Source organism: Gorilla gorilla, chromosome 12 (genome assembly GCF_029281585.2).
Source record: "Gorilla gorilla gorilla isolate KB3781 chromosome 12, NHGRI_mGorGor1-v2.1_pri, whole genome shotgun sequence".
NCBI lineage: Eukaryota > Metazoa > Chordata > Mammalia > Primates > Hominidae > Gorilla > Gorilla gorilla.
The window spans coordinates 119,614,593-119,633,943 of NC_073236.2; the positions used below are offsets into that span (position 1 = coordinate 119,614,593).

General features: G+C 38.2%; 1 protein-coding gene across 31 annotated transcripts in view; it reads left to right on the forward strand.

The window, feature by feature from the left end:
- PUM2 (pumilio RNA binding family member 2) overlaps positions 1-19,351 on the forward strand; it is a 103,249-nt gene that overhangs the window by 47,964 nt on the left and 35,934 nt on the right. For 26 of the 31 annotated variants that reach the window (XM_055378786.2, XM_055378777.2, XM_055378767.2 and 23 more), the window contains 3 exons: positions 6,621-6,746; positions 9,779-9,921; positions 13,497-13,635. In XM_055378786.2, the coding sequence (XP_055234761.2) occupies positions 6,621-6,746; positions 9,779-9,921; positions 13,497-13,635 (408 nt within the window). The remainder of the gene's footprint in view (positions 1-6,620; positions 6,747-9,778; positions 9,922-13,496; positions 13,636-19,351) is intronic. The other 5 variants (XM_055378783.2, XM_055378787.2, XM_055378789.2 and 2 more) reach the window with 1 other exon arrangement.

The window sequence follows — 19,351 nt, forward strand, 5'->3', positions numbered from 1 at the left end:
GGGTAAATTGGGAATAAAGCCAGGTGACCTACAGATGGCTAGAAGAGGAATAAATGAACAAAAAGGGGCCTATACAGTTCAGGCTTTGGGGGTTGAGTTATAGTAACCATGTAAGAGCTCCCCCAGCTACTAATAAAAGACCTGGTTTGGAGATTTGACCATATAGTATGTAGTTTAGGCAATAATTCTGATACCACATAATGAACAAGTGAGTGCAAGAGAAACTCTCATGTAAGATAATGTTTCAAACAAAAATGACAGTACAAACAAGAAGGATCAGCCAGAAAACATGTCGCAGAGTTCTAAGTTACGGAAAGGAACTTTAAAGTTGTGCAAAGAACGTAAGAGTATTTTCAGAACCTTAAGAGATAAAGGGTGTGAGCCATCAGAGATTATCAGAAGTCTTAAAACAACAGATTGCTGTGAAAAGGAGCCATTTCATGGTCTTGTAAATAAGTCATTGAAAAAATAGTTCTAGGTGAGCTGCATAATTGGCTATCACCTACTGCTAAATGAATTAGGATATAAAATGTAGATGGTCGCCCAGAACACTGAAATTCCCTATAGTAATCAAGACATGGGAAATATAAAGGAGAAATGAAAAGCTATGGAATGAGTTAGGGAGTAAGTAAGGATGTACAAAGCATTTGTAAAGAAAACTGTAAACTTTTCCAGAAGTCTTGAATAAATGGAGATGTGATTTTTCTGGGCAAAACTCAGCATTATAAAAATGTCAGTTCTCCCTAAATTAATGTGTGTATTAAATATACTCTTGGTCAGAATCCCAGCAGGGTTTTTTTTCTCTTTTTAAAAAAAAAAAAAAAAAAACTTGAAAGCTTGATTTTGATGTTTGTCTCAGAAAAGTAAATGGTACTTTTCTGTCACCCAGGCATGGAGTGCAGTGGCCTATGGCTAATTGCAGCCTCGACCTCCCAGGCTCAAGCAGTGCTCCCAGAAAAACCAGAAAATTAATGGAAAACTAAAATTAAAGTGGAGGAGGAGGACTTGCTCAACCATATTGTTTCCGAGCAGAAGCACTCACTGCCTGATGCAGTAGAAGCCAATGCTATGGCACCAGGTTTTTGAGAAAAGAAAAGCTTTTTTTGTAGGTCAACCAACAAGGAGACAGGAATCCAGCTCAAGTCTATCTCCCTGTGCTGGCTTTAAGGGAGTAATTTTTATTAGAAAGGCCTTAGGGGATGGATTTTGAGATTATTAAGTAATTGGTGGAAGAAAAGGGGAGGCCTGGGAAGTCCTCAGCATGCACAGCTATCTCTTCATGCCACCTGATGGGTCGCATGTGCAAATTGCGGGAGAGTTAGTATGAAGTGTGGTGGAAATTTGGGCTGTGATGTCAGCAGGCTTGTTCTGCACAGACTGCAGTCCATATTGGTTTTAACCGATTTCAGCCAGTTTTGTTATCTTATAAACAGAGAGTTTCTGCATTTCTTTCTGCAAATTTGAACAGAGAGTTTCTGCATTTCTTTCTGCAAATTCTTTCTTTTCATATCTGCCATCCTGCAAACTCAAGAATTTTCATTAGTCACTGCTTTCTTTAACTTTTTGGAGCACAGTTTCAGTTTTTTAAAACAATTATTATGACAAAATAGTGTGGTACTGGACTCAAAATGTATGAGTAGATCATTGAACAAGATTACTTTGAAATAGATCCATGTGTGCATGCATGCTTGTTTAAGGTAGAGTGATGAGATGAATTTCAAATCAATGCCAAAAGAGTGATTATTTGGAAAATAACTTGGGGGGGCGGTTATTGGGTCTCATTCCTAATGGATTGAAATTTTTAATGAGAAAAACAAAAGCATAAAAGATTTGATACAATTTCCTTGTTGATAGCCAAACAACCATGGATTAAAACAACATTTTTAAAAAATTTTTAATTTACCTATTAGGTTGGCGAGTCTTCAGAATGTTTGACAATGTCCTGTTTTGGCAGGAGTGTAAGTGGCACTCATACTTTTGGAATGTAAACTGGTACAGTTTTCCTGGAAAATAATCTAGAAATGTGGATCAAGAATTTATATGACAGAAACAGAAAAGTCAGGTGTGTTGGCACCTGCCTTTATTCTCCGCTACTGGAGGTTGAGGCGGGAACATCAGTTGAGCCTAGGAGGTCGAGACCAGCCTGAACTCTGCAACATAGTGAGACATTGTCTCTTAAAAAGAGAATTTATGTTTTTGTCTGTTGAAGTAAATTTTTTTTAAGGATATAGTAATGTACAGACCTGTGTATCTAAAGAGAATAATAGCATTATTTATTTATAGCAAAAGATTATGAACCATCTAAATATATAAAAGTAGTAGATTGATTATATCATGTTCCTTCTATACAGAAGACTACATATTATGTAGCCATTAAAAAGAATGAGTGGCTGGGCACAGTGGCTCATGCCTGTAATCCCAGCATTGTGGGGAGGTCAAGTTGGGTGGATTGCTTGAGCCCAGGAATTTGAGACCAGCCTAAGCAATAGGCAAAACCCTGTCTCTACAAAAATCAGCCAGGTATAGTAGTGCGTACCTGTAGTCCCAGCTACTCAGAAGGCTGAGGTGGGAGGATCGCTTGAGCCTGGGAGGTGAAGGCTGAAATTAGCCATGATCATGCCACTGCACCCCAAGCCTGGGCAACAGAGCAAGACCTTGTCTCAAAAAAAAGGATGAGCTAGGTTTGTATCTGTAGACAGAGATTTATGATTAATTGGTAGGTGAAAAAGTGTATTAAAGTACAGTTATAGATTAGAGTACAAAATGAATGAGTATGTATGCATTTAAAAGTATGTATACATATCAGGAAAGGTTACATGAGGATTTTCACTTTCCACTTTATATCTCCCAGTATTTGAATTTTTAATAACAATCTTTTTATCATAAAACTATATTAAATTAAACTTTTAGATTTTTTAGTGGTATAAGTAGAACAGGAACCCTAATACATTGTTTTCTACTTTTGTGATAAAGATAATTCATGATAGATGAAGTTGCAAACCAAAAGATAACCGAGACAGGTCTCAATCAGTTTAGAAAGTTTATTTTGCCAAGTTTAAGGACATGCCCATGTCGCAGCCTCAGGAAGTCCTGACAACATGTGCCCAAGGTGGTTGGGGCACAACTTAGTTTTATACATTTTAAGAAGACTTGAGATATCAGTCAATATGCATAAGATGTATATTGGTTTGGTCTGAAAATATGGGACAACTGGAAGCTGGGAGGGGGCTACCAGGTCATAGGTAAATAAGAGACAAATGATTGCATTCTTTTGAGTTTCTGATTAGTTTTTCACTGAATGCACAATTTACGGGAATAATCAGTTATGTGTTAGTCTGGCTTAGTGAAGAAATCAGATACGCTTTTTTCTCATGTGAGCAGAGGGATGACTTTGAGCTCTGCCTATCCTTTGTCCATAAGGAATTTCCTTGAGGGCAAACTGTGAGGCAGATATGTAGCTTTTTTTTTTTTTTTTTTTTTCTCTTTCAATCTTTCTAGCTGTCTTATTTAGGAATAGAATGGGAGGCAGGATTTGCCCAGTGCAGTTCCCAGCTTAACTTTTCTTTTTGGCTTGGTGATTTTCAGGAGATTTATTTTCCTTTCACTAACCTGAGTGGAATCTTGTAACCTTTTTGACCTAGGGCATAGCTAAAAACAGGACTCAACGAATGGCTTTAAAATGAAAGGATTTTATTGAACTCATAGTTTAATTCATATTTTCTTCACAGAAAGTATAAACCAAAATAAAATTCTAAGGCCCCCAGCAACCATCTGAATGGACTTCTTGCTTGGCCACGGTGCTCTTAAAATTTAACTTGAGGCTGGGTGCTATGGCTCACGCCTGTAATCCCAGCACTTTGGGAGGCCAAGGCGGGCGGATCACCTGAGGTCGGGAGTTCACAACCAGCCTGACCAACATGGAGAAACCCCGTCTCTACTAAAAATACAAAATTAGCCAGGCGTGGCGGCGCATGCCTGTAATCCCAGCTACTCGGGAGGCTGAGGCAGGAGAATCACTGGAACCCGGGAGGCGGAGGTTGTGGTGAGCCAAGATCGTGCTACTGCACTCCAACCTGAGCAACAAGAGCGAAACTCCGTCTCAAAAAAAAAAAAAAAAAAAAATTTAACCTGAAGGACTGGTTCAGGCTGTGATGGGAAGTAGGGGTTGGACATGCTTCATTATACCTCTCCAGCATTAACATCAACACAGACCTTAAGTCTGTTAAGGAACAGAGTCTATTCTCTCTGAAGCTTGCTATCTGGAGGATTCATCAGTATGATAAAACTGTTGTTTCCACAACCTCTTATCGCAACCCAAGCATTTCCTTTCTATTGATCCCAGGTCTTTAGATAAACCTAACCAATTTGTCAACCAGAAAATTTTAAAATGTACCTATGGCCCTTATATTTGGCTCAGAATAAATCTCTTCAAATAATTTACCGAGTTTGACGCTTTTCATAGATAAAAGCAGATTTCTAAAATGGCTGTGTTGTGCCTAGACATGAAATCAGTGTTGAGGCTTGTATTTTTTAAAATTAAATAGGCTATAAAAAATGATTGTGTATAGGGAAAACTCTCTAAAACCATGTCGTTGTTATTTATTTAGGAGACAGAGTCTTACTCTGTTGCCTAGGCTGGACTGCAGTGGTGTGATCTTGGCTCACTGCAACCTCCACCTCCTGGGTTCAAGCAATTCTCATGCCTCAGCCTCCCAAGTAGCTGGGATTACAGGCATGTGCTACCACACCTAGCTAATTTTTATATTTTTAGCAGAGACGGGGTTTCACTGTGTTCAAGACCAGGCCGGTCTTGAACTCCTGGCCTCAAGTGATCCGCCTACCTTGGCCTCCCAAAGTCCTGGGATCACAGGCGTGAGCCACCATGCCTGGCCTAAAACCTTGTTTTTCCTCTACTCTCATGCCATGACAACACAGACTACTTCTGTGACCGAATGTGTGGGCGGTTTTCTCCACACACCAAGCAGGAGACACCAGCTGGGTGTCCTCTAATTCAGTTCCAACACTGTCTACCCAGAGACAATGTCGGATCCCAGAAGTTGAGGCCTCAGTCTCCAGGACTGCTTTCCACCCCCAACACACACTGGTCACAAGTCTGGGCCTCCAGAACTTCTGACCGACTGGCTTCAAGTTGGAGTTCCCACAAGCCCCTCTTTGGGTTTGATTTGCTGGAGTGCCTCATAGAACACTTACTTTTACTGGTTTATTATGAAAGATACTGTTAAGGATACAGGTGTGCAGAGCTGCTGGGTAGGGTGAGGCATGGAGGAAGGGGTGCGGAGCTTCCATGCCCTCCCTGGGTGTGCCACCCTTCAGGAACCTGAATTTTGATTTTAAGGCCTAGTAAGATATATTTTCCTTTTGAATGCTTTTTAAAAATATTACTATTATTATTATTATTATTATTATTATTATTATTATTGTTGTTATTGTTATTATTTTGAGACGGAGTCTCGCCCTCTTGCCCAGGCTGGAGTGCAGTGGCGCTATCTCGGCTCACTCCAACCTCAGTCTCCTGAGTAGCTGGGATTACCAGCATTTGCCACCACTCCCAGCTAATTTTTTTGTATTTTTAGCAGAGACAGGGTTTCACCATGTTGGCCAGGCTGGTCTTGAACTCCTGACCTCAGGTATTCCACCTGCTTCGGCCTCCCAAAGTGCTGGGATTACAAGCATGAGCCACCACGCCCGGCCTATTATTTTTTATTTATTTTTGAGACAGGGTCTCGTGAAGTAATTTTTTCCAGTAGCTGTGGTTGAAAGACCTGTACAGTGATTCCTCAGCATCTGAGAGTTTCTTCTCTCTTTAATGAGTACTGCAAATGTATATTTTTAGGTCTTTTTCAGCCTTTGCTAAATTCATATGGACATATGTTACTCAGAAGTGAGTGTAACTGGCCTTTAAGCTCTTTCTTGTTTCCCTGTTGACTGGAGGGTAAAGTCCAAACTACTTAGCATGAACCAGGAAGCTCTTCCTTGGTCTTCATGATGGTTATACCTCCAGTTTTATTTTATCTTACACTATACCTCATTCATTTTACTCACCCCTTCCAAAGTTTATTAGATGTTCCTCCTCTCTGTGCCCAGAGCACTTAATATGCTATATTGTATTTGCTGATATACCTGTTTTTCTCACCAGATGGAGTGCTTTGTGAGGGCAAATTGTATATTCCTGCCTCACTGAATCCCTAGCTCATAATGTGACTTTATAAGATTGAGTGAAAAACTACTATTTACCAGTAGCAGTTCTGGCTCTCACATTTATTTTATGCCAGTCTTGTGCTAATACATACTGTGCAGTCATTTATTTTTGAATTTATATTTTTATTTTCTGTAACATACCTTGAGACAGTACAGTTATGTCATAATCGGTATTACATTTAATTCTCACAGCAATTCTGCAAAACAGCTGTTTCTTAAATGAAAACTAATTTAGAGTTAGCGGTACATGCCCAAGGTCACTTAGTAAAAATTTGAACCATTATGCACACTCTCCTCCCCACCCCCACACCACCCCAGATTCAGAGTAGAAATGTTTTTATCTAATGAAAAAAATCATACTTTACATTGTTGTTTATTATTTCTCCCCTTTTAAAATATAGCTGGTGTATTCTCAGCAGGCCTTGCTCCAGCTGCATTTGTGCCAAATCCATACATTATTAGTGCTGCTCCTCCAGGGACCGATCCGTATACTGCAGCAGGATTGGCTGCAGCAGCTACATTAGCAGGTAACATACTATTTGTTCATCTTTATTATGGTTGCTTTTTAATGTATTTAGTTTTGGGTGTAAGCTTTATTTTTATCTATTTGGGCAATTTGAAATTCCTAAGAAAAACTGAAACATTATCCAGAATGAACTAAAGTTTCCAGGAAGTTAGTACTATTTTTCAACTGTAATGCTACAGGGAAAAGCTTAAGCAGTAACTTTTCCTCGTATATGTAATTGGCTTACATTTCAGCTTTATAGTTTTAGAAATCTATTGTCAACCATGAATCTCCATTTTAATGACAAACCCCATTACCCGCAGAGACAATGCAAAGTAAAATTACTTCTCAGAAAATAAAATAGAGGTAGGTGGCCTGCATACATAGGTCAGGGATAGAATAGAGTAAGATAAACAGATACAGTAATTCTGAGAAAATATGTATCTAAAATTTCTTGAGCAATGCTAAAATGTACAAACAAGGTGGGGGACAAAAAGTTTGGATCAAGTTGGAAAGAACGTACTAAAAACTGCCCAGCCTGAGACTACCACCCAGAATCTGAAATAAAAGCCAAAGCTGGCCAGGTGCAGTGGCTCACACCTGTAATCCTAGCTCTTTGGGATGCCGAAGCGCCTGGCCTGGGTGACAGAGTGAGACTGTCTAAAAATGAAAACAACAACAAAAAAGCTGTATTTATTGTCTGTATAAGTAAGGAAAAGTTGTGTGCTGATCAGGCACAGTCTTATTTGAACAAAGCAATTTGCTGATCTTAGTTGGGGTTCTTGGGAAGAGTTCGTTTTAGGTTGAGGTGGCTACAAAGACAGAAATGAGTTAGTCTGAGGTATTGTTTATATTGATTATACAGGCAAGAATAGGTTGATGTTTGCCTTAGAATTTTGTTTATTGTAATGAGTCTGCTAATGGGCTGACTTTCAAAACTTGAGGCTGTCCCTGTTTTTTTGGGGGGGGTGGGGGGACTTTGAGCGATATCTTGACTGAAATATTGTCACTAATCAGTTTGAAACCCACTTCTGACAGTCAGTATTTTCCTAGGAGACTGACTTTTTTTTTTTTTGAGACAGAGTCTCGCTCTGTTGCCCAGGCTGGAGTGCAGTGGCACGATCTCGGCTCACTGCAAGCTCCGCCTCCCGGGTCCACGCCATTCTCTTGCCTCAGCCTCCCGAGTAGCTGGGACTACAGGCGCCCACCACCACGCCTGGCTAATTTTTTGTATTTTTCGCAGAGACAGGGTTTCACTGTGTTAGCCAGGGTGGTCTCCATCTCCTGATCTTGTGATCCGCCTGCCTCGGCCTCCCAAAGTGCTGGGATTACAGGCGTGAGCCACCGCGCCCGGCCAAGACTGATTTTTAAAGTCAAGATCTTGTTTTAAAAAACGGGGAAGAAATTTCAGATTTATATTTGATATCTTAGCTACCACAATGAAACTAAGCTGTCATTAGCTTTTGGTGTGGACTTGGATGTGATTCTATAAGGATGTGAGCTTTTCTGGTGCCATTTAACTGGATGTTACTATGTAAAGTGTTGGTATAATACAGAGAACCACTAAACTGTGGGTCTGATAGAAGTAACTTGAAGAGGTCATTTAGTTTGTGTATAAGCATTCTATGTATTTTGGACTTAAGTTTTCTAGGACCAGCATTGTCCAGTAGAAATACAATGTGAGCCAGAAAATGTAGTTTAAGATTTTGTAGTAGTCACAATATAAAAGTAAAAACCAATAAAATTAATTTCAATAATACTCTTTAATTTGTCCCAACATATCCAAAGTATAGTAATTTCAGCATGTTAATAAATTCAGGCTCCTGGCTAGGTTGGATGAGTTTCTAAGTAGATGTTATGAATAGAGTTTACAAAACTTATATTTTTTATAATATATCCTTTCATTTTTACAATGTGTCCTTTTTATTTTATTTTTACGATGTATCCTTTTCATTGTTTTATTTTTACGGTGTACCCTTTTTATTATTTTTACAATGTATCTTTTTATTGTTTTATTTTTACAATGTACTCTTTTTTTGGTAAACTCTATTCAGTGTTTTAATAGTCCTCATTTCAGGTTCAGCTTACCTGGCTATCTGTAGAAATAAAAGCTTTTTATTTTAGTGATTCAGTCAAATATACTGGGCTTTTTTCCCCTTTGAATGCAACGTGAAACTGAGAGTTTGACTTTTAAAAATACATTAATACAAATAAAGATGTCCTAAAATTCCACTGACAACATTTTAGGACATGTTTGTTATGTAAGTCAGGAATCATGACATTTTATTCATTACTTTAATGGTGAAGCTTATTGTGCATAAAACTATTTACTTTCCAGGAATCAAATATTATCTTGAATAAAGTAGACTAGAGCAGGAACAATTTATTCTTGTTTTCCTAGTTTGCCTTCTATTTTTCTTTCTGCTTACATTATCTAGTGCTTTCTTGTCTTGACTCAGTTTCATTTTCCTAACCACATAAATGCTGACGTCTCATTTGTTTTCTTATAATTTGCAGTTGTTCTGTGAGAATCGTGACTGTGAAATATGAAAAATATTTTAAAATTTAAGGTTTTCAACTCAAATACCATTGTAGCATGCTTGGTACCAGAATGTTCCCCAGTTTTGTGTTATAGATTGGAAAGTAAAATATTTAAAAAGTATCTTGTAATCCATCTCAGTAGTCAAAATTCTCTGAGAGAAACGATGAATGAGCATTTAAAAAATCTTAATTTTATGGAATCTGTGTTCCCTGAATATATTATCTGTATAGTGTCAGACCCAAAAAATTGGCATTCATTAAATGTTGAATAGATGGTTAAGTGTCCTGTCAGTTTATTGGTAGCCTTGAGGTTGGATTCCTTGGGGTTGGCTTCTCATCTTTTCCCTTTAAGACCATTACTGTTACCCATCAATACTTTGTCTTTTATTATAAAGACATGTTCTTCTCTAAGTCTTCTTCCTGCCCCCTTTTATAATCTGATGATAGGTAGCTAACCTCATGTCTATGTAAAATCTAGTAACTTTTTATTTGGGGGTCTGGTGTGGGGTTTAGGTCCAGCAGTGGTTCCACCTCAGTATTACGGTGTTCCATGGGGGGTGTATCCAGCCAACTTATTTCAGCAGCAAGCTGCAGCTGCGGCAAATAACACAGCCAGTCAGCAAGCAGCATCACAAGCTCAGCCTGGACAGCAACAGGTAGGCCTTCCTTCTATTAAGTAATACCAAGTATTCTTTGAAATTCTTTGAGCTCCTAATGTTTAAGATTTGTGTTTTTCGACTTACGTTTCCTCACTGTGTAACACGACTCCTGGCATACAGTTGATAGGCAAGTATTTATTCATGGGATTTTTTTTTCCTAATCAGTATTATATGAATTTAAAAGATTTGGTTATATTCAGTTTCTATGTTTCTGTTATTTTGCGATCTTGAAATCTCTAGCAGTTTCTAAATTTCTTTTCATCACTTCATGTTAGTGTGTTAATAATGTTCCTATCAAAATAATTATTCCTTCATATTCTTCCAGGTATTTAAATTACAATTTTAAATGTTAATGTGTTTCTGACCAGTAAAAAGGGATTAGTAGGTATTTTTTATTTTTAAGCAAGAAATGATAAAATATTTTCACTAAAGGTTAGCTTTAATTTCTGGAAAAAGAAAGATGTTTATATCTTTAAAATTTCAGCCTTTTTCAAAAGAACTAACTTGATAAATCTAAAAACACTATAATAAATAACAGAATTCTGACTGTCACATTCATTGTATTTATACCGAAGAAGCACCATGGTATTGCTTACTTGGCAGTTAAACTTTATTCTGAATTTCCTTTAATATATATTTTTTTTATTTTTTGAGCAGTCTTACTCTGTCACCTAGGCTGGAGTGTAGTGGCACGATCTTGGCTCACTGCAACTTCCACCCCAGGTTCAAGTGACTCTTATACCTCAGTCTTCCAAGTAGCTGGGATTACAGGTGTGCACCACCACACCCAGCTAATTTTTTCTATTTTTATTAGAGACGGGGTTTCACCATGTTGGCCAGGCTGGTCTCGAACTCCTGGCCTCAAGTAATCCACCCACCTCGACCTCTCAAAGTGCCGGGATTATAGGCATGAGCCACCGCTCTTGGGTAATATATTTTGATTCTACACAGATGCTCTGTTGAAGCTGTTTTTGGCTCAGTCCTTTGACATCATATCACTTCGTTGTTTAATAAATTATTTTGTAATCTGTATCTTTGGACAAATGTAATGTCACATTAGCTTAAAATATACACACCTGTGTTTGATGCTTACTTACAGAGAAGGACTTACGACTCCCACTTGTCCTGAGTTGTTTAAAATTAATGATTAAATTTATCATGCTTGTGTATGATTGCTACAACAGCTATGTATTGCGGAATAGTAAACCTTGACCAGACTAAGTTTTCACCTTGTTTTGGTATATAATCCTGTGTTCTTTTTAAAATATTATGTTTAAAAGCAGCTTTTACTCTTATTAAGGCTTCTGAATCCTGAAAACTTGGTTTGGTCTGCATCAGTCTCGTAACAAATTCGAATTTATTTGCCGAATCTTTCCGTATTTCCATTTTCAGCCTTAGTGTTTTTTTGTTTGGTTTTGTTTTGTTTTTTTTGAGATGGAGTTTTGCTCTTGTTGCCCAGACTGGAGCGCAATGGAGTGATCTCAGCTCACCACAACCTCTGCCTCCCGGCAGCAATTCTCTTGCCTCAGCCTCCCAAGTAGATGGGATGACAGGCACGTGCCATCATGCCTGGCTAATTTTGTATTTTTAGTAGAGAACAGGGTTTCTCCATGTTGGTCAGGCTGGTCTTGAACTCCCGACCTCAGGTGATCTGCCTGCCTTGGCCTCCCAAAGTGCTTGGATTACAGGTGTGAGCCACTGCGCCCAGCCTAGAAAATAATTTTAATAAAATCTAATTTTAGGCCTGGTGCAGTGGATCATTTGAGGTCAGGAGTTTGAGACCAGCCTGGCCAAAATGGTGAAACCCCGTCTCTACTAAAAATACAAAAACTTAGCCAGGCGTGGTGGCGTGCGCCTGTTGTCCTAGCTACTGGGGAGGCTGAGGTGGGAGAAGCACTTGAATCCAGGAGGTAGAGGTTGCAGTGAGTTGAGATCATGCCATTGCACTCCAGCCTGTGTGATAGAGCGAGACTTCGTCTCAGAAAAAAATCTAATTTTAAAGTCTTAAGATTTTGCCATTCCTCCTACTCCCAAACAAATCTTTGGGGGGGAAAAAAAAAAAAAAAAACTACCAACTGTCAGCTATGGGCCTGACGGCGCTAAGCTCTGGGGCTCCGTGCACTGACGTGGGGCCAGCCACAGGGAGGCGGGGATCAAGTAGCGGAGGCCAGGATTTTGGCCACCTCCCGGGCAAGTTGCAGGGCAGTGGTGCCGGGAGCAAAAGCAGCATGATGCAGCTCATGCACCTGGAGTCCTTTTATGAAAAAACCTCCTCCTGGGCTTATCAAGGAAGATGACACTAAGCCAGAAGACTGCATACCAGATGTACCAGGCAATGAACATGTCAGGGAATTTCTGGCTCACACACCAACTAAAGGACTTTGGATGCCACTGGGGAAAGAAGTCAAAGTTAAGCACTTACTTTTCATTGGATTGCTTCATAATTTCTTGGTGATGGAAAATTCATTCCTAAAGCAACAAGATTAAAGGATGCTTAGGTTGGTGTTGCAAACGGTATGGTCACCAAATGGGCGACAAACAATGCCCTTTCTTTATCAAAGGTAACTGAAAGAGCAGTTCAGAGTAGCACATGAAGATCCCATATATGGCAGCATGTGAGGCAATAAAAGACATGAAAAGGATGTAAGGATACAGCAGTTAAAACAGTTACTGGAGGATTCTATCTTGGATGAAGATGGGAGCAGCTCCAGTTCCTCTGAAGTAAAGAGAAACACAAGAAAAAGAAGAGGAAAGAAAAGGAAGAAAGAAAAGAAAAAGAAGAAAAAATGGAAGCACAAATCTTCCAAATCAAATGAGAGTTCTGACTAAGGGTGACAAGGACTTGACTTGTTCAACATTCTCTTCTCAAGAATTAAACACTGTAGCCAAGGAACAGAGGAATATGCAGTCGGTCGGATAAAGTACCAGAATAGAGACGCCGAGAGAGGAGGATATGTGGGTCACAGCAGTGAGCTCCCACCTGCCTTCCAGTGAAGATGTGACCCCAGGAGAAGTATCTCCTTCCATGTACTAGCTCTGGACAGAGCCTGATTTTAGGCAGGAAAGTTTCTTCGATGTTGTCCTCCCTGCTGGTCACATGAGTTTACCATTCATTCTTTTGAAATATCTTCCACAAGGTGGCGGGACTGAGGGAATCTCTAAGGCATGTCTTCCAGGCCCTGCCACAGCTTGTGCCTTCCACAGTGTGGACTCAGTTCCAGTGGATGTCAGGCTGGAGTCTTCTCTGTTGTTGAGAATAATAAAAGCTCATTATTTATTTTTTTTTTAAAAACTACCTTGTTAAAGAGCACAAATATTAGAAATAGTTTTTAACCAAAGATTTTCTGTAACCTCCATGTTGCTTTATAGATTGTTCTAGCTGTTAAGAGCTAGTGATTGTGTTTTTGATGTTAATGTATTTTGTGATTTTTCATGCTAAATCTACATTTCCATGCATGTAAATGTTTAAAAAATATCCAAAGGCTGTTTGTAATAAATACACAGTTGTCCAAGATAAATTTACTTATCTATTATTTTATATTGATTTTAAGAAAATCATTTTACCTTTGTAGGTTCTCCGTGCTGGAGCAGGTCAGCGTCCTCTTACTCCCAATCAGGGTCAGCAAGGGCAGCAAGCAGAATCACTTGCAGCAGCTGCAGCAGCAAATCCAACATTGGCTTTTGGTCAGGGTCTTGCTACTGGCATGCCAGGTATACAATTGGTCATTTGTGGAAATTTGAATAGATTTCAGATGTTAAGTGTAGGTACTCACACTGAAGAGTGAAAAAAATCAAACTGTATTTAAAATCTTGCCTACCTTGTAACAAAATATTTAGAACTCAGATGCTAATAATTGAAATCAGTATTGATTGTGAGACTCAATGACTGGAATGGTAAATATGTATCCGAATTCTCAACACAGCCATTTTTTTATAGCATCTATCTAATCCTAACCCAGAATTTTTAATATATTGCTTCAAGAAGTAAAACAGTTATTGAGAGTTGGTATGCAAGACAGAACCTATTTGCCACTCCTGCTTTATAAGAATAATCTTTTAGTTAATAGCAGAAGAGTTTGCCGCTAATGTTTCTTACTTTGAACCCTGTTTAATCTTGTTTAGCCCATTTATAGCGTTTAAAACTATTATTTATAACTTAATAGCAACAGTGTCGATAATGTGTCTTTGAAAGCCTAGTATAAAAAAATACAGTATAAAATTTCTACCCATTGCTACTGTACAACTTTTGGGAAAGGGCAACAAAGTACTTTTTTGTGAAATGATCACTAATAATAATGGAGGAAGAACGGTTGTTTTCTAAGTAAAAAAAAATGCAGCACTTGTTTTTAAACTTTAAAGCTATATTTGAATATCAGTAGATAACGCATAACTTGCCATTCTCTTTTGAAGATTTAAGTATGCTTTTTTTCACTTTTGGTATATCAGTGGTTGTCCGTATACGGGTTACTTACTAATGATATTTGAGTTCCAATTTCCATTTAATCATAATGCAGTTTACTTTTCTATTCAGATCATTTAGGAAATGTGTTCAGTGTATTGGAAAAAATAATGACTTGCATGATTGAGGGTTTCTTTTATATATTAAGTACTTGTAAATACTTTGGTTTGTTGTTTGAAGGATTTCTATTTCAATTACATTTATTCTTTCTCTCTGGAATTTTAAGATCTGAATTTATCATCTTGTCTGGTTCACGGGATAAAGAGATTTTCATCCTGCTGTCCCTGAAGTAGAAATGATAGTAGAGTGGGTGGCATTCTCATTATTTTATTTTTTATACCCCAGCCATATATTTTTGCTTCCTGGACTCTACTGTCATGGAGTCATTGTGGATTAGAGACCTTGGCAAAAGCAGACTTTTGAGAAATGGACTGTGAAGCTGAAGTTGTTTTAGGCACATGGACGTTGGGCTGAAAAGAAGTGAGCTGGGAGTTTTTGAGGGCCACTGAGACTATTTTGGGTTCTTCTTAGGTTTTAGCTATATGTAGAACAGGGAGAGGAGTTACGGAGTACAACAATTTTTCCTGCTTAACTAGTTTCTCTGTGGAACCTGGAATTAAGAAGAGTGCCTCTGGCCTGCATGTGTTTGCTGTGTCCTGTAACTCATTGATCCTCCTAGGCTCTTGATGCTGGCCCTATTACTCATTTCTTAGGCATGTGCCACCACACCCAACTTTTTTTTTTCTTTTGTATTTTAGTAGAGACGGGGCTTCACCATATTGGCCAGCTGGTCTTGAACTCCTGACCTCGTGATCCACCCACTTTGGCCTCCCAAAGTGCTGGGATTACAGATGTGAGCCACCACGCCCAGCCACACAACATGTCTTAAAGTGGATTACTTAATCTTTTGAGCCACAACTTTTTAGCCTTTTTAGAAATACAAACGAAAAAACCACTCTAATAAGAAGGGCATTACTAGGATTTGTATTTGTATGTTTCAGTGACTTTTGGGCTGTTCACATGATCCCCTCACACTAAAACTTTCTTTGATGCCTTCTTTACTTCATTCTGCCCAGACTATGATGATGAAATAATTCTCATTTTCCATATCCAAATAGTTACATAGTTATAAAGCTAATGTGTATACTAAAAAGGGCTCACTTGAGAAAATCGATGTTCCTTCAGGGCTCATACTTTAGCTCTTCTTTCTAGCTTTCTTCAGTACTTTATCAGATCCCTAGTTACTGTTCTATTCTTAACTCTTCTGCTTTATATCCTGTGTGCTATTGTTTTTCCGTCTTGAATCTTTAGTCTTTCCCTCTCCCAATCCTTCCTTTCAACCCCACTGTGCTATTCTGCCTGTTCATCCTAAAAAGCTTTATCTCTGCTCTGTTTCCCTCATGGACTATTTGTCAAAATTTATACTCTATCCCATAACTTTTAAATTCTGCCTCTATAATTCCTTTGCAGTATCTCTAATATAACTTAGTGACAGTTACAAAGTATAATTTCCTCTGTATCTTTTTTTATGCTCAGTTTGTTGCAGTTCACCCTGTTGACTGTATCCAACTCTTTGTAACTCTTTTCTGCGGAGTGGTATTTCATTCATAGCCTTTTCACCTCTCATTGCTTTTTTATCAGTCTCTGCTTCCTCTATGTATATCCTTAAATATAAAAGACAGTCGGGCTTAATGGCTGCCTTCTTCAGAGTCAGATTTGCTGTATTTCCACCACATAGCTATTGTGTAACCGTGCCCAAGTTATTTTCCTTTTTGAATTTTCGTTTCAGGTAGGAAAAGCGGAGATACTTTAGACTTATTCCTCAGGAGAGTATATTTGCATTAATCCTTTCAACTATTATCCCTGTGAATTTACATCTGCATCTTGGATTCTTTTCTGAACACCTAATACATGTCTGTCCTTATACCAGACATTTCTACTTTTATGTTGCAGGCACTCCTCAAATTGAAAATGTTGGAAAATGAACACACATTTCCAAATTTTCCTGTCTACTGTTTACCTTGTTTCACTTTACTTTCTCTAGAACTAGAAACTCTTGGCTGCAACTTCAAGGTTATCTTTAACTATTGGTTTTCTTCTGTGCCTCCACATCCAATAACTTGCCAATTCTCTACCATTCTGTCTCATGGTCATTTTTATTTTTATGGAGACAGTGTCTTTGTTGCCAGACTGGTCTTGAACTCCTGGCCTCAAGCAATTTTCCTGCCTTGGCCTCCCAAAGTGCTGAGATTATAGGCCTACCAAATCTCTCAACTTCCTTCATAGTCCTGTGCTTTAATGCACTAGACCATATACTGTTACCCAAACATACCATGCACTTCTATGCCTCTAGTCGTAGCTCATGTTCTTTTTTTTTCTAGGTTAAAATACCCCTTTATAAATTTTAAACAAAATTGGTGTATATAGTTCTTGCTTTTTAAAATTTCAGCCCATAAACATTTTGTGATTAACTATCCTTCTCATCTTTTAATATGGTCCCTTTCATGAAGCTTTCCTCAATCTTTCCCAGTGCTCATTCATTGATAATTACTCCCTTGTCTGCTCTCTTTGGTATATTACTCGCATCTTCTTTTAGTACTTCTGTGTGCCTTGCATTTCATTTAGCTATTTGTGGTTTATTTTCACCATTCTACAACTCTTATTTTAATGTGGTTGTAGATGGGAAATGTCTTAGAGAGTTTTGTTTCTCTGAAGGGAAGTTGTTAGATCTATGTCATATGTTAAAGTAAATGGCATTTTAGAATTAAGAAGGGGTGTGTTTCGTCCTCTGCTAGATTGCATAATTCTTGAGTACGAGGACCATGTTTTTTTGTTTTTGTTTTTCAATTCCCCATGTCTTGTCTTCATTCTTCACTACATCGTTTTTTTTTTTACCTTTTCCCGCTCTTCATACATTCATCTAACCAGTCACAGACTTTCTCAGTAGCAAAAAGATAATTCAGATGAGATCAGGCACGATCAGGGTTGTATGGCCATAGACAAAAAGAATGGAAATTAGCAACTTTTGAACAGAATTACAGTGAAAATGCTACATATTTAAACTTGTGGATTAGAACAAAAACATAGCATAGAGAATATATAGGTTTTAATGATTACATTAGAAAATTAGGCTGGAAATGAATGAGTTAGGCATTTATCCAGAAACTCTAAAAAAAAGAGAGAGAATAAAACCAAAGAATGTAGAAGGAAGCAAATAATAAAAATAGGAGCTGATATGAATGAAAAGTAATAAACAAAATAATTATCCCGGAAATTACTTTGAAGACAATGAAGTTGACCACCTCTTTGAAAAGACAATAAAGTTGATAACCTCAGAGACTCATCAAAACAGAGAAGGCATAAATAACCAATAACAGGAAAATTAATCGTTAGCTATTAGGAACAATCTCATGTTAGTAGATGAGAAAATGTTGACTAGATAAATTATGATGTCCATCTTTATCATAAATAGAAATTCTGTTCTTATAATTCTTAGGCCAAAAAATAAGGGGAATCCTTGACTCCTTTTTTCCTCACATCCCACGTCTAATCTCAGCAAATCTCTAGGGTTCTCCGAATTCAACTACCTTTCTACTGTCACTTCTATTTTGACTTGGTCCTCATTACTTCTCCTCTGGATTAGCTTTCCATCTGAGTTCTCACATCTTCTTGTCCCTCTTTTCTCCCCTATGGAGTCCTCTCTCTACATAGTAACTTGGGTGTAAGAAAAGTCGAAGTAATTCACTCCTCTCCTCAAAACTCTAATGGTTTCCTGCCTGAAGTCAGAGTAAAAGCTCAAGTTATTAACAGTGACCTGTAAGGATCTGGCCCCTTGTTGCCTGTCTTACTGTTTGCTCCGTCTCTCTTTCAGTCGTACTGGCTTACTTTCTGTGTCTTCTATTTGGAGATGTCTTCCTACAGATATCTGCTTGACTAGTTCTCCCAGTTTCTTTAGATTTTTCCTCATATGTCATCTTGTTATGGAGATTCTTCATGATTCTCAGCTTTGAATTATTAACACTATTGTCACTGCCCAATAACTTCTATCCACTTTCCCTGTCTGGTTTTTCTCTCCTTTTAATATGTAAAACTGTCTAACATACCTTTTTACTTATTTTTCATTTATCTCACTTGAAGCAGAAAATGATGTCCTTTAAGGATATTTTTCCTTATTTTTCCCTGCTTTATCCCAGTACCTAGAATAGTGGCTGGCATGTGGTAGCCACTTGATAAATATTTGTCAAATGGATGAATTCATGAAAAATTAAGCTAAGTAGAGAATGAGAGTGGGAAAAAATATCATTCTGTGACAAAGGAACAGAATGCACCAAACTCCTGTGCTGAGGGGAATCGTGGTGCCTCTGAGGAGTTTGAACCCCCATTTTTCCCAATACGTAAAAGGTACATGAGTACCAGGTAAAACTAGAAAGACAGCCAGGAACCAACCAGATCATGTTGTGGGCCATATTCAGAGCTTTGCTTTTCATTTCAAACCCTTTGGAAGGTTTGGAGCAAGAGTGTGGATTGATATCTTTTCATATCAATCTCAGACCACAGTCTCTGTGGAGAACGTGTTACAGACATGGGACAAAAGAGCAAGGGCAGACCATATAATCTGGTTGGACAGGAAAGTAGCCATCAAGAGAATGGATGGATTTGAGAAAGATTTAGAAGGTAAATGAACAGGACTTCAGAGTTGAGTTGACTGTGGGTTATTTCCTCTCTGGGAATTTATATACGCAAAATTTAGTTAAGGAGCAGTTAAGTGCTGTTTGATTTGTCAGTAGAGTGTTTATAGCCAAATGTCCAAATGGATTTACTTTTAATTCAAATTCAGATGTTAAGTAAATGACAATGTTTTTGAACAAGAATGTTTTCTGTGTGCCTTGGATTTAGGACTAGACCACACATACCAGTTAAGACTATTGACTGGTATGTACAGCTTGAAATTTACTAGTAATGTGGATG